The sequence below is a fragment of the Drosophila erecta genome, unplaced genomic scaffold (assembly GCF_003286155.1).
Source record: "Drosophila erecta strain 14021-0224.00,06,07 unplaced genomic scaffold, DereRS2 tig00000092-arrow-pilon, whole genome shotgun sequence".
In the NCBI taxonomy this organism is placed as follows: domain Eukaryota; kingdom Metazoa; phylum Arthropoda; class Insecta; order Diptera; family Drosophilidae; genus Drosophila; species Drosophila erecta.
The window spans coordinates 18364081-18376922 of NW_020825207.1; the positions used below are offsets into that span (position 1 = coordinate 18364081).

Below are 12842 nucleotides of genomic sequence, written 5' to 3' on the forward strand. Positions count from 1 at the left end.
ATACATGCCTCACAATAAAAAACAATTTTTTATTTAAATATGTTAAGAATTTTATAAATTATTCTACAAATTATTCATATAAGCATTTCGGTTTCGAGAAACTCCTTGAATAAACAAAAAAGTTCCTATTATCGATAACGATTTTTCTATTGCTGAAGAAATATACTGAAGTACAACGTGCACTGCTTTCTTGCTATCGATAAACATTTTAAAACAGACTGATAGTATTTATTGGCTAGCAGCAAGCAGTCACATCCCCACAAAAACATAAACAAATAAAGCAATTTGAAGATGAATCCCCTGACAAATATGAAAAATGTGCTCAAACTGAGCGAGCATGAACTGCAACATGGAGGAAAGAAGAGCTGGCACGACATGTACAAGGACTCAGCCTGGATTTTCGTGGCAGGATTTCCTTATACCCTAACTGAGGGTGACATAGTTTGCGTATTCTCACAGTACGGCGAAGTGGTCAACATTAATCTAATTCGAGACTCGAAAACAGGGAAGTCCAAGGTTGTGCAATAAAATGTTCCTCCTTTTTAAAGAAGTTCCTAAAATCTTTGTTTAATCTTATGCAGGGCTTCTGCTTCCTGTGCTACGAGGACCAGAGATCCACAGTTCTGGCCGTGGACAACCTGAATGGCATCAAAATCCTCGATAGAACACTACGGGTCGATCATGTGGCAGATTATAAGCCTCCAAAGGAAAATGAGAAGATGGACGAGGAAACCCTGCGCCTTTATATGGAGGGCTGTGCGCCAAAGCCTCAGCTGCAACACATTAAGACTGAGAAGAAAGATAGCAAAAGTTATAGATGATAGGAGTTAGCTTAAATATAGCAAATACACGACCACACTTTTTATTTACTTAAATTTTTTAGTTATTAAAAGATAAAGTATATTATATTATTTCATTAAAGACAGATTTTATCTGGCTTCACTCTATGGTGGATGAATGAATTGGCTTTTCAACCCCTCATTCGTCATCAGCGCTCGCAAATGAATCATCATCATCCTCATCATGTTCTTCCTGGTCCTCCTCCAGTTCCTTTAGAATCCTTCGCTTGTAGCGCTCATAGGCGCTGCCCCTCTCCCGGTCGACATTATAAAAGTCCACATCGTCCACAAATGAGTCTTCCTCAGTGTTGATCGTGTGCACATAGGGATCGCGAAAGGTGGCATAATCATCATCATCGCTGGTGCTGGCAAACTCATCCTCGTCGTCATCTGGAAGTAAGATACACATACTCATAATCGGAATCCATAAAAGCAGTTTACCCAGATCTTACCGAGCATAAACTTGTTCATTTGCCGGCACAATTCATCATCAGAACCCATGGCGCCCGCTTCCTCGTCGTCCGGGTAATCATTCGTAAAGTAGTTCTCCTGATTTGAGTCCTCCGAATCGTAATCCTCGTCCTGGTCGTTGTAGCAATCTTCTAGCACAATCTCGCCCACAGGTATCACTCTGTGGAATAGCCGAAATAATTAGTAGGTTTATTTCGATTCTTTGAACGCGTAGCACTTTCGAATTGAAACACAGCAAAGTTTGTCACGTATTTTGAGGGTTTCTTTATTTAGTTTATATTCGACTTCGGGCAACGCTAGACCCCAATAAAAATAAAGCAAATTAACTAAAACTATGCACTTAATTAGACTTCAGCACAAGTGTTATCCGTGGTTTATTGTCGGAATGAAAACGAACGAAAAAGGCAACTGACAACTGGCAAAAACTAAACGAAAAATGCTCGGTGAGCTGTTTCTAAATGTGCGGTGTGTGTGTGCGTGAGGATAAACTATTCTAATCTAATAGCTAATTAATTCTATGAACATAAGGTAATGAGACATTTGCCTAAAATGATTCCGAATAGTACACTAATTGTGCGTATTTAGTAGGATACATATTTTTTTTATTAAAAACTTTGGCAAGAGGGAATTATGAGAACTTTACATAATTATGATACATTATTTAAATTTAGAAGTTTTTATCTAACATATTTATAAATGGAATATGGCATAACATAGTTTTATTCAAATTGAATGGAATCTCACAGTAACAAATCAAATAGCTATAGAATCATTAGTTCAAATTCAAAGCATGCCGTGTTAATCTCATAAAAACAACGTTGTATCTGTAGTTTTTGGGCACTTGTCAGATGGTGACTTTAATGAACTATAAGTGATGTGAGTTGCCAGTTGCAGTCCTTTTTTATTGTCGTGGGTGGGGCATTGGGTGTCATCGCACTTCCTAAGTGCCTGGGGCTTTGTCTCTCTCCATTTAGTTTTTTCTTGTTTACCAGTAGCAGTTGTTGTAGTAATTAAACGGATAATACAACCTTATGGAGAACGAATCGTATTATTGAGCTGTAGTGATTGCAATCGTGTCTAGATGGTAAATGTAATATGCAAGTATGAGACTGCGCCCGAGGGCAACGAACACAGACACACGCACACCCACACAGATACGCTAGCACCGAGACACAGACACACCGCTTAGATATATTCCGTATAGTACATAAGTATAGTGATCGGTTACATGTAGTAGTTGGTAATGCTCAACGTTTTCTGTGGCTCAATTTGAATGACAAACCTTAAGTAGTTGTCGTCCATCATATCCACATAAGCCGCCTGCATCTCGTTCTCGGGAACATACAGATCGTAAACGTAGCCCACGTCCGAATCGGCTGGTTGCTGCTGATCGTGGCTGGGTTCTATCTCCAGCTGCTGCTCCTGTGCTGCTGCGTTTTCAGTGCCCGTTTGCTGCTGCTGCTGCGATTCAATGTCCACGATCGTTATGTGGCTGCTGGACTCCTGACTTTGGCTCTCTGGGAAGTCCGCTTCTGCGGCACTATTTTCGAGGGTGCTGCGGAGGCAGTTCACCACCCGGAAACGCTGCTCCCTGGCATTTTCCTGGGCCTCCTGGCGCTGACGATCTCGCCGCAGCGCACTGGCAATGGCTGCATCGTTGGAACGCTGCTGTTGCACCAGCTCGCGGGCTGCGGCCTTGTTCAGTCTGGCAGCGGCAAATTGGCGAGTGGCACAGTCGTCCTAGGAAAGAGGCATACAAATCAACGTTAGGAAACAAAAAAGTCGTTAACCTTATAGTGACTTGTGCAGAAGGACTTATCCCTATTACCAATAACGACAGAGCTACCTTTTATTAAATTCCTTATTGCGGTAGTGAAATGCCTTTCGTTATGATAAATGTGCATTCACCTTACAGATAAGAGGCTAGTACCCCTGGCTAAGGTTAAAGATCATTACGTTTAACTGATAAGAATTATAGAAGTTGCCCTCATATATTTCCTTAGATAAGCTATTGGTTAAGGATCATTGGGGGAATCGCAAATCAGTTCACTGAGTGTTTTTCGGCCAAATTGAGCAGCAAACGCACAGCCCATTTCGTTTTACATCTCAAAGATGAGCAGGCTGACCTTTTTTTTAGCATTAGGATTTGCAATATACAGAAGGTATTGGCCGGCATGGGCATTAAGTCTACGGGTGCTTTGAAGACTCGAATCCCCCAATCCCACCTGCTTCTCCAGCGTGCCGGCGAACTTGAGCACGGTGGTCAGTTCGTCTTTGTCCGATGCCGCTGCTCCCGCCACCGCCCCCGAGTCCTCCGGAGCATTCTCATCGTTGTGGAGACGCCGTCGCTTGCCGTTCAGCACGAATGCGGTGTGTGGCTCCTCGTCGATGCGTCGCTTGATCCGCACAACCGCTGGCATTTTGATTAATTCGGCGAATACGAGAAACAATGGAAGGCGAAACGAAACAATTAAAAATGTGATGCGTGGTGTGACCGTTCGGGGCTTGTCAAAAGATATCTGATAGGGATGGGATTTGTTTGGACTTGTATTGGCGGAGAACTATCGAAAAGAATTATAAATCTTAAAAACACCACATTAAATTATAGCACCTAAAACGACGAAGAAAGCTCTTTGTATTCCATCTGTTGGAACATTGGCGAATTTCAGCAATGAGAGTTATAAATTACTTTATCATCATATTTTGTTATGCATTAATACAGGGAGTTAGAAGCCCGCCAATTTTGAATACGTTCCATCCCCGTTTCCGGTACTTCCGTTTTACCCCCAATCAGCTGATCGAAAGCCGCCACTCCGGGGATGAAGTCCCCAAAAGAATCTCGCGGAAATGGCAGTTAGTGCTCTTAGCCGGCGGAGTGTGGTTGTTATAGCGGGTGGTTTCTGTGCTCGAGACTCCCGGCCAAAATCTCCCGTCGGAATTACGTTCTTAAAAGTGAAATGTTTGCCAGTGCGGTCTTGTGTTTTTAATCAACGCCCCCAGTGGCACAAGATTAAAGTGAGCTGAGCCTCGGATTGAATTGAAGCCATTATTCGGTGAATGGCGCCCAAGTGCTTTCGCGTTTCCGCCCGCGCTTTTTGCCATTTGCCATTTGTTGCGATTGCTCGACATATGTATGTACGTGTGTGTGTGTATATGTGCCGCTATTCCCGTCCTGCCAACATGGAACTCGAATAGGCCCGAGAATGATTTAGTGCCGATCGCTATCCGCGAATGCCGCAATTATGTTTTAATTGGCGCTAAATGGTTTACTCTCACACGCGCACGCACGAAAGGATTAGCAGCAGGAGTCGAAAGTTCCTCGCAGAGGTGGTATGTTTGTGGGTGCTCCAGCGGGATGGTATTTACTCGGTTGAATTTGGCAAATTGCCAATGCATTGAACAAATTGGGAGTGGAAAAAAACAGTCAATCGTTATAACGAATTTAAGTGCCAATAACTCATTGAAAACCCATTTAAATGGATGTCTATAATCGCGGTATTGCCAAAAATAATAATATTCGCCTTTTTATTAACAATCTGAAGGCAAAGACGCATCCAAAAAATCTGGGTATTTAGGATTGACTAGAGGTTTAGATGTTGGCTAACATTTTTATTAACCAGGGATTGGTGGTAATAGGGAATTGTCTGATAAGAAAGGGCTTTGAGGTGCAGTTTTTGGAAATCTGCGTGCGGCTTAAATCGTTTGACTCTAGAGTTCCGAAAAAAAAAACCTTGGAAAGAACCAGCTCATTAGCATTGGTAAAACTTTACAGTGCTTACAAATAGTGGGTATACCAAACCTCAAATACAAATCAGTGGCACGGACTTAATTAACTAAGTGCTTCATGGCGAACGCGTTGCAGGATATGTGGCTCGTGATTTTTCCACAATTTCCCAAATAAAGAGAGACAGGTTGCCCTTTCGTAACAAATATTTATTTAATTCCATGGAACACCTGCCCTTGTGAACTCTTCGCGCTTTGTTCATCCTGAGCGGAAGCCTTAGTGCCTATAAAAATATTTACGAGTGAATATTACAGCCTCCGAACTGGGCCCTTTGACCCGGGACTATCCAAACATATGTCTGAGCTCCCCGGGCAGCCTATTTTATTTATGTGGCGGGCGTCAAAAAATTTGCCATCGCATGAATCATCTGCCACGTCGAAAAGCCTCCACCGCGGTGCCATCCTCCGTGGACTCCCCACCGTATGTAATATGAGCCTGCCCACGTGCATTTGGGAGAAGGGGCGGGATGCTGATGCGTTTGGCATAATAATGAAATAATAATGTCGCCTTTTGTTCGGCTGGAGGTGTCTCAATGTCTACGGCAATAAATTAATGGGATCCGCACATAAAAACATAAAGAGCACCCTGCAGGTTGAGCTTGTCTCAGTTTTGATTATGTGACACGCAGCTTCCTCATGTGGCAAGTACTACTTGCCTACCAGTTCACTTTGAGGGAGCGGGCCATGGGGTTTTCACTGTTCCTTTTCTGGGGGCGGCACATTCCGGTAACATTGCCAGCTGTGGCCGCTCATCAGCCAAAACTAAATTACCATAAATATGACCAAGTGCTTGTCCTAAGACACGGCATGATGAGCCAAAGGATCTGCTGATAAAATGCTAATCATGGCGACAATGTTGGCTGACTTGCCAGGACAACCAAGAAGTATCCATCCAAGTTCGGAAACATTTTTTGTGTTTTCCTTCGGTGGTTGTGGTTGTTGGCTTTGCAGAAAAAACAGCTTGAGCAACTTTCGCTCTTTCGCTTAAATCAGGATTTTCGATATTTGATTTCTTACGGAAAGAGTACTTTCCTGTTTAGCGAGAAAATAATAATATTTTATTGTTCTAACCTTCTAAGAATTACTTATGTATGTATATGCTATGTATATTAAAAGGCATAGTAATATTAATGAAATAAACTAAGTCCTATAATAGAGGATATTTTGAAAAATAAATTTTGAAGTTGTAAATCAACGCGTTAAATAGAAAATTTAAAACATAAACATATCCTTGAATAATTATTATTTTAACCATTGGACAATAATTACTGAACTAAATTTAGACTTGGAAATAATTTAAGGCACAAGGGGCAGTGTAAAGTGAGTTCGTTGTAACCGAAGCCCAAACTTTATGTCCTTTCCTTCTTACGCTCTTTTGTGTAACATTTTTGATTAGCTTCAAGTTCAGGAAAGGAAAAGGGACTGAAAGGTCGTGGCCATCAAATGGGGAGGGTAGGTGTTTTAATTTTCGTTTAAACTTGGTCGGGAAAACACCTCCGGGCATCTGCTTGGGTCGAGTGTCTCTTTGTGGCTTTGACAGCCTTTGTTTTTTGGGTGGCTCTGGTTGGAGTGAAGCATCATTATCATCATATATCCTTGTTAATTTGTCCAGGGGGTTGATTTTTTGGCTACGGACCCACGCCCATAAATCATTATAATGCATTTTGTTCGGGACAAGTTGTAACGGTCAAGTGTTGTGGTCACTTCAATAATGTATTTATCATCTTCATTATGTGAATTAATGGGACGGTGGTGATGGATAACACCAATATATAAGATAAGTGCAACGAAAAAAATTTTAATGAATGTCAAATCGTTGTTCTTAGTCAACGTTTATTAATATATTAAGTTTAAGATATTCAATTAATCAGTTCTTGGCCATTTTTAGTATTGGTTTTTTAATCGAATAGGGATCAAGCATTAAATCTATAAAATTCTGTCAATCCAAAACCAAACCCTAGAGAAATCAATAAAAATTGCACACAGAACATATTTCAAGCTAAATGCGAGTGATAAAATATTTATTTATAAAACACGGGAAATTGATTTAATTTGATAAAACGGGGACCACAGCCAAAAAACAGCAATGAAATCCGTGAATTTCCACGTATCAAACATTTTTCACTTCTATTTTTGGGTATTGTGTGTGCTCAATTATTCATTAAAGTCGATGACTGTGCAGCGAAACTGTGGGGAGTGTTAGGGATTACGAGTTGGGATTGCTCCCCGGACCAACGCGCCAATTACAAGTGCAAATAGAAATCTGCTGTCGGCCACAATACCAGCGTTATTGGGCTTCCTGTATTATCCCGTATTCCAGTGCGATAATACAGTCGTTGCACCCTTCGACACAAATCACATTAATTTTGTTCGTGCTCATTACGGACGAGCTGCTCGCTCGGCTTGGCTGGGCTGGTGCCGGACCAGGACGCACTTTCCACTTTCCACTTTCACCCTGCCATCCTGACATCCTGCCACTTTTGCTGGAAAGGGGGCCAACCCCCTTGGTGCAGCGAGGAATCCACCCCTCTAATATCATTTTGCAATTTGCACTTGGCAAATAAAGGAGTGAATGCTGTGGCAGATAAAAACGATTCTCTCCTTTGTTCTAGCCCCGGGGCAAATGTTTCCCAGCCAGCCAGCCAGCCAGCTCGCAGCTGGCCAGGATAACACATCCCAAAGCGTTTACATTTCAATGGACAAAAGCTTCGGCTCGGGCTCCCCGAGAAAAACGCATGCCACACATTGTTAAATAAATTATCGCCTATGCCATGGAGAGGCATCGATGAAATCGACCCACTGAATCTGCACCTTGGATACCCTCGCAGAAAATTGCATTTGGTATTCAACAATCCTTTCAATGAGCAGCCCTCATTCCCATTTCATATTAAGCTTTCCTTTTTGAAACTAAACTATTTGTCTTCTTCAAAATATTCTTATTTTAAGCACACTTAGGGTACAGCAATGTCGTTATTACCCGCCTTGAACTTGACACCCACAGCATGATTTCGAGACTGGTCCGATTTGGGTCCTTCCTCTTCAGATCACTCCCTCCTGGGAAACCAGCGAGTGGATGGGTGGGTGGAAATGGCGGGCTGTGGGTGCGCGTGGCTGCTTGTGGCTTGATTGACATGCACCCGCTCACGAGGGGATCCCCAAATCCCCAACTGCCGCTAACCCACCCACAGAGTCACTCACTCGAACACATCCTCGATATGCTTTGTGACAAACAGCTGATTGCGTGCTCATCCTGTCTGATGTCCTGCATGTTCGTCTTGGGCATGATTTATGTTCGCAATTGAATTTCTTGACTTTTCTTTGCCGAGGTCGCTGGGGAGCTGGGGGCCACACGTGGCCGGTGGAGCTGGCCAAAAGAAACGCAGCACAAATTAGCTCATTTTCCGGTACACTTGCCTCACGTGCTCGTTAGCATCCAGTCAAAGGAGCCGCAGGTCATTGACACTCGACCAGCGTCCCCCAGATCCTCGTAGTTTTCCGAATTGGTCACGGGTGGAGCCACTGGGCAGCAGATGTTTGCATTTTGCACTGCTCAAGCTCTTTGCACCGCTAACTATACACTTGTAAAAACTTGGGAAAATATACATCCTTTCGTTACTTTCAGAGACTAAATATCTATAGACATGTATTTATGTCTTTTTGATCGTACATAATATTTAAAAAATTATATTATATATTGAGGGCCTAGTTTTTGAAAGTGTAGATGGTTGGCCAAAGTCTGGAAAAGAGTGAGTCACGTACTCCTGCCAGCTGATTGCCTCAAATTGTTTTCGCCCATTTTTTCGAACACATTTGACAGGCGTTTAACTGTGACAGAATGGAATGAGTGGGTGTATGTCATCGGATAGAATGCCGAAAATTCTTTCATTTTCATTTAATGCCGACCTAATACGAGTCAAAGTTCCCTGACGCAATATCGCCGAAAGTCCTTTAAGGACACCCCTCTGCTCGCAGCTTCCTTCGCTCGGCTTAGCAAAAGTTTGGCTACATTTGCCATATTTTTTGGGTTGCCTAGCAGTTTATCTGCTTGTTGACAGCTGCCCAAAGGGAATTAGTTATCAAAAGACGCATAAATCCATTTTCATTTTACAGAATACTCAGCTCAGTCTGGCTTCCACGTCTTTCCACTTTCTGTACTTGAATAAAATATGAGTAGAATTGAAATTCGAGCTACACGGCCAGACGATATTTACTTTAGCTATCCCTTAAAGACAGGGCAAACTTTAAATTACATTAATGCGTGATACAAAATTTCGGAGTAAATTCCAAAAACCTTATACTTCTAGGAACTTTAGTACAGATAACACAATTTTAAGCGTACAAAGCCCACTTAAGTCATTGTGATCTTTAAAAAGTTTATTTCGGGACTTTCTTTTCGCTTACCATAATTTTCTGGTTGGCTGGGAATAGGAAAACAGTCCTGACCTTTTTTCTCATTAGCACTTTGAGTGACATAAATATTAAGGCCACCAGATAGCCGAACAGAAAGTGCGTTCATCCGTTGCTCAGGCGACTTTTATGGTCTGCTTGTTAATGCAAATAGCATGCCAAGTGTAATAAAATTATTTCCGCTATTGTTTAGCTTTGGTTATTAGCCCCATCCCTGAGACTTTCCCAGCCCGCCAGCCTGCTTCATTGGCACGCGATGGGAAAACGCTCCTGATTTAACTGCCTCGAGATAAGTTCCTTGGCTTTTCTTTGGGTTTCTTGGCTGTTTTGATTTTCGACTCGAGCCAAAAACAGGATAAACATAAACTGAGGCAATCCGTGGCATTGGCAGCTGCCCAGGACACAGGCCAAATGGCAGGACACGTGTTGGGACTCCAGCACTGGTGGCATGTAAGGCTATGCCACGGGTCGCCGACTCATTCCTCCTCCCTACCTGTGGATACCCTTGTCCCCCAAGCTCCTGCATCGAGTGTGTTTGCATTTTAAAATCCACCCTCGAACAACATTTTGCCAACTTCAATTCCAACCGCTGTCATTTGAAGCGAGTGGCCCTCCTCTTAGTTTTCCCCAGGGCTATAGGCGGACAATGGAGCACATTTTGGGACATTTAATTTATTGATTTTAATTGAAGGTATCCATTTTTATAAAGCAAACCATTTCATTAATCGTTATGGGATCTAGATATTCAGTTTCTTTTAAGTCGACTTGAAGTTAACGCAATTAATAATTCAATTACTGAAACAAAAAATAGTTAAAAGAGCAAGATGGTTAAGAACAATAAACTTTATTAAAATGAAGGTAAAGACACGATATCATACCCTTTGGTGATTTCATATGATCAAGTAATTTGCGGACTCGGCCCACTGTGTTAAAGCCTGATACCATGGCCCTCTTGGGAATTGACAGCGCTTGTGTTTCTGTAACCCCATTTGGCCTCCATTTTGCGCGCATTTTGATTCCGGATTTTCCCACTGCACATTCCTATAAAAAGGACTCGTTTGAAGGAGCGTACAGATATGCCCACTTGTCCACCTGCCGATGGACAACAGCCAAACTTGGATGCGGATGGCCACACTCGGAATTCGGTTCTTTTTGATACTATTTTTTCCGGCAGCAGAGCCTCTATAATTTCGTTGCTTTTCGCCGGCAGATTGTTGCTTTTCCTTCCCATTTGCTCTTTTCCTCCCTGGAAAAAATTCAATCAAAGCACTACAAGCGTAAACAAGTGGGGTAACATTGGACTCGCATCCTCGCATCCTCGCATCCTTGTTCGTCAGCACTTCAATTTCGAGTGTTTTCTTTTCTATTTGAATTTCAGCTTGTTTTGGCCTTTTTCGAATTTTGAACCCCAAAATGCGAGTTTGGGGCCTTTGTGCTTTTATGGTTATGCTTGCTTTATTATTGGTGCTATTTGTACACCTGTTTCGATACTCTCTGGACACTCTGGTCATTTAGTTCGATGAAGAAGCAGGCCTTTGCTTATTTCCAAGTTCTAAATAGTTTAAGAAACCCACTTCTTATCCATTCGAAATCACTTTTAAAGAAATCCAGCCAAATATGTCTTCCAATTTTGCATGAAAGAGCATTGCACCTTCGTTTTGAACGATTCGTGAAGTGCCTTACTCTTGAATTAAAAATCGCAGATGGCCCTTTCCGGTCTTTGGCAAGTTTAAATGCCGCGCTAGCAACTTTGCTCCTTGGCTCCACCCCAAGTTTCCCCGAGTCCCAACCTTCGTCTGCCTTAGCTGCTTAGAGTAGCAGCTTGATACACCTAACAGCCGTGCTAAGTCCTTGCAGGATTTGGCTAAACGCCCTCGCATTTTATGCCAAGTACGGTATTTGAACGCCTTTCTGAGGCCTAAAAGTACGCAAAGCTACAATTACTTGCCAACACGAAAATTGTGAGGATGGGTGCGATGGCTCGAGGAGGGGAGAATTCGTGTTATCTTTTGATTTTCCTTAACGTTCTTTTATTAGTAACTTTTTTCTTCAATCATCAGAGAACTTTTTGTATCCCATGCTAGGGTTTACTCCTGACAAAAAATTATAAAAATATGTTATTTTTCTCATGTTTCACAAGGCTGAGTTATGGAATATCTCAATATAATATAACTGATCAAACTTTAAACAATACTTACTTATAATGAAGAGGATTTTCTCCTTATCTTCATTTTATTCTTAGGGTATGTGAAACTTCCGCATGCCTGGCTTTTTATATTTTGTTTTTATTGCTGATTGTTTCACTTCTTTTAGGGATAACCATCAATTTTTATTGTTGTTACGGCCGCATTTCACTTCGACTTGTTTGTCGGGCTTGTATTTCTGGTTTTGTCTGGCTGCCCTCTCAATTATTGATTTTTGTTCGAATTTTCGAAAGCGAAGAATTTCCGTTGAGTTCGTTTTTTTGCTAAACTTGCGGCCATAACTGTGGCTGACAAATGATCTGAACTTTGTCAGAAAGTTTTTTCTTGGCGGTGCTTCTGCCTGAAAGTATTTTTAAATCTAATTAAACCGCAAAGCAAACAGTTTACTTCATTTGGTTCTTCTATTTTTGTTGCTCTCCTTAGCCGTTTGTCAAATTTTCCGTCTGCAAAACGAAGTTAAAGGATAATGGATGGGGTTGCGCGAAATGTCATAACTGAGGGGACATTGTGTAATTAACATCGGCGTCTGTTTTTCCTCAACCTGTTGGGCTTTCTCCAGTTACAACTGCTGCCTGCCTTTACTCCTTTATGTAGTTTTCCAGGGCGACGCAGTTGTGTAATGTCATTGTGACTGGGATGTGAAGTTTGTAACTTGTTGAAGTACCAAATGTGGCCAGAAAAGATAATGGAAATGTTGTGCTGTCTCAAAATTTGAGGGTGATCAAGTGGGGGTTAAGGGTGGTAAATAGTAAGTTTTTAAGTTCCTCTCATTCATCCCTTTATTATAATTTATTTTACAAACAATTAGGAGCTTCAATATTTTGAATACTTTAAAATGTGTTAATCCGATTAGCCAAAATTACGCACAAACGTTGATTATAATTATATTTCCTGTCAACGTAATGGAGTTTTAAATAGGCCCTAATAGGATTAGCCTAAAAGGCGTTGGTTTGAAAGGCTTACAATCACGCTTTTGAATGTTTTTAAAATAGGATGCAATATTCACTGTACTTAGCTGTACGGGGATTTGAAAGAAATATATCATGTTAATATATTTTCTCCATAGTGTTAATATTAGAAATTTGAAACGCAGTATTTGCACATTCAATTATTTGTTAGTAATTAAAGGGTGCTTTTC

General features: G+C 41.6%; 2 protein-coding genes across 3 annotated transcripts; one reads left to right on the forward strand and one right to left on the reverse strand.

Annotated features, from left to right (window-relative positions):
* The first annotated feature begins 173 nt into the window (after positions 1-173).
* LOC6549097 (RNA-binding motif protein, X-linked 2) lies at positions 174-858 on the forward strand. Its single transcript, XM_001974173.3, has 2 exons — positions 174-516; positions 582-858. Exons 1-2 carry the CDS (start codon positions 292-294, stop codon positions 819-821), a joined length of 465 nt encoding a protein of 154 aa, XP_001974209.1. The 5' UTR covers positions 174-291; the 3' UTR covers positions 822-858.
* Positions 828-3826, reverse strand: LOC6549096 (RNA-directed DNA methylation 4). Of its 2 annotated transcripts, XM_015156551.2 has the most exons (4): positions 3536-3826; positions 2593-3050; positions 1292-1470; positions 828-1229 (listed from the first exon to the last, which is right to left on the reverse strand). In XM_015156551.2, exons 1-4 carry the CDS (start codon positions 3728-3730, stop codon positions 979-981), a joined length of 1083 nt encoding a protein of 360 aa, XP_015012037.1. In that variant the 5' UTR covers positions 3731-3826; the 3' UTR covers positions 828-978. The 2 variants fall into 2 exon arrangements, with proteins under 2 accessions (XP_015012037.1, XP_015012038.1); XM_015156552.2 differs by lacking the exons at positions 828-1229; positions 1292-1470 and adding an exon at positions 1560-2338.
* Between the last annotated feature and the right edge of the window lie 9016 nt (positions 3827-12842).

Excerpts from the sequence above, each read along its gene's own strand:
- LOC6549096 (XM_015156551.2), bottom strand. The coding sequence starts at position 3,730 with ATGCCAGCGGTTGTGCGGATCAAGCGACGCATCGACGAGGAGCCACAC. Across the intron at positions 1,471-2,592 it reads ATGGACGACAACTACTTAAG|AGTGATACCTGTGGGCGAGA; the intron begins GTTTGTCATTCA and ends GCTATTCCACAG. Across the intron at positions 1,230-1,291 it reads AATGAACAAGTTTATGCTCG|ATGACGACGAGGATGAGTTT; the intron begins GTAAGATCTGGG and ends TCTTACTTCCAG.
- LOC6549097 (XM_001974173.3), top strand. The coding sequence starts at position 292 with ATGAATCCCCTGACAAATATGAAAAATGTGCTCAAACTGAGCGAGCAT. Across the intron at positions 517-581 it reads CGAAAACAGGGAAGTCCAAG|GGCTTCTGCTTCCTGTGCTA; the intron begins GTTGTGCAATAA and ends AATCTTATGCAG.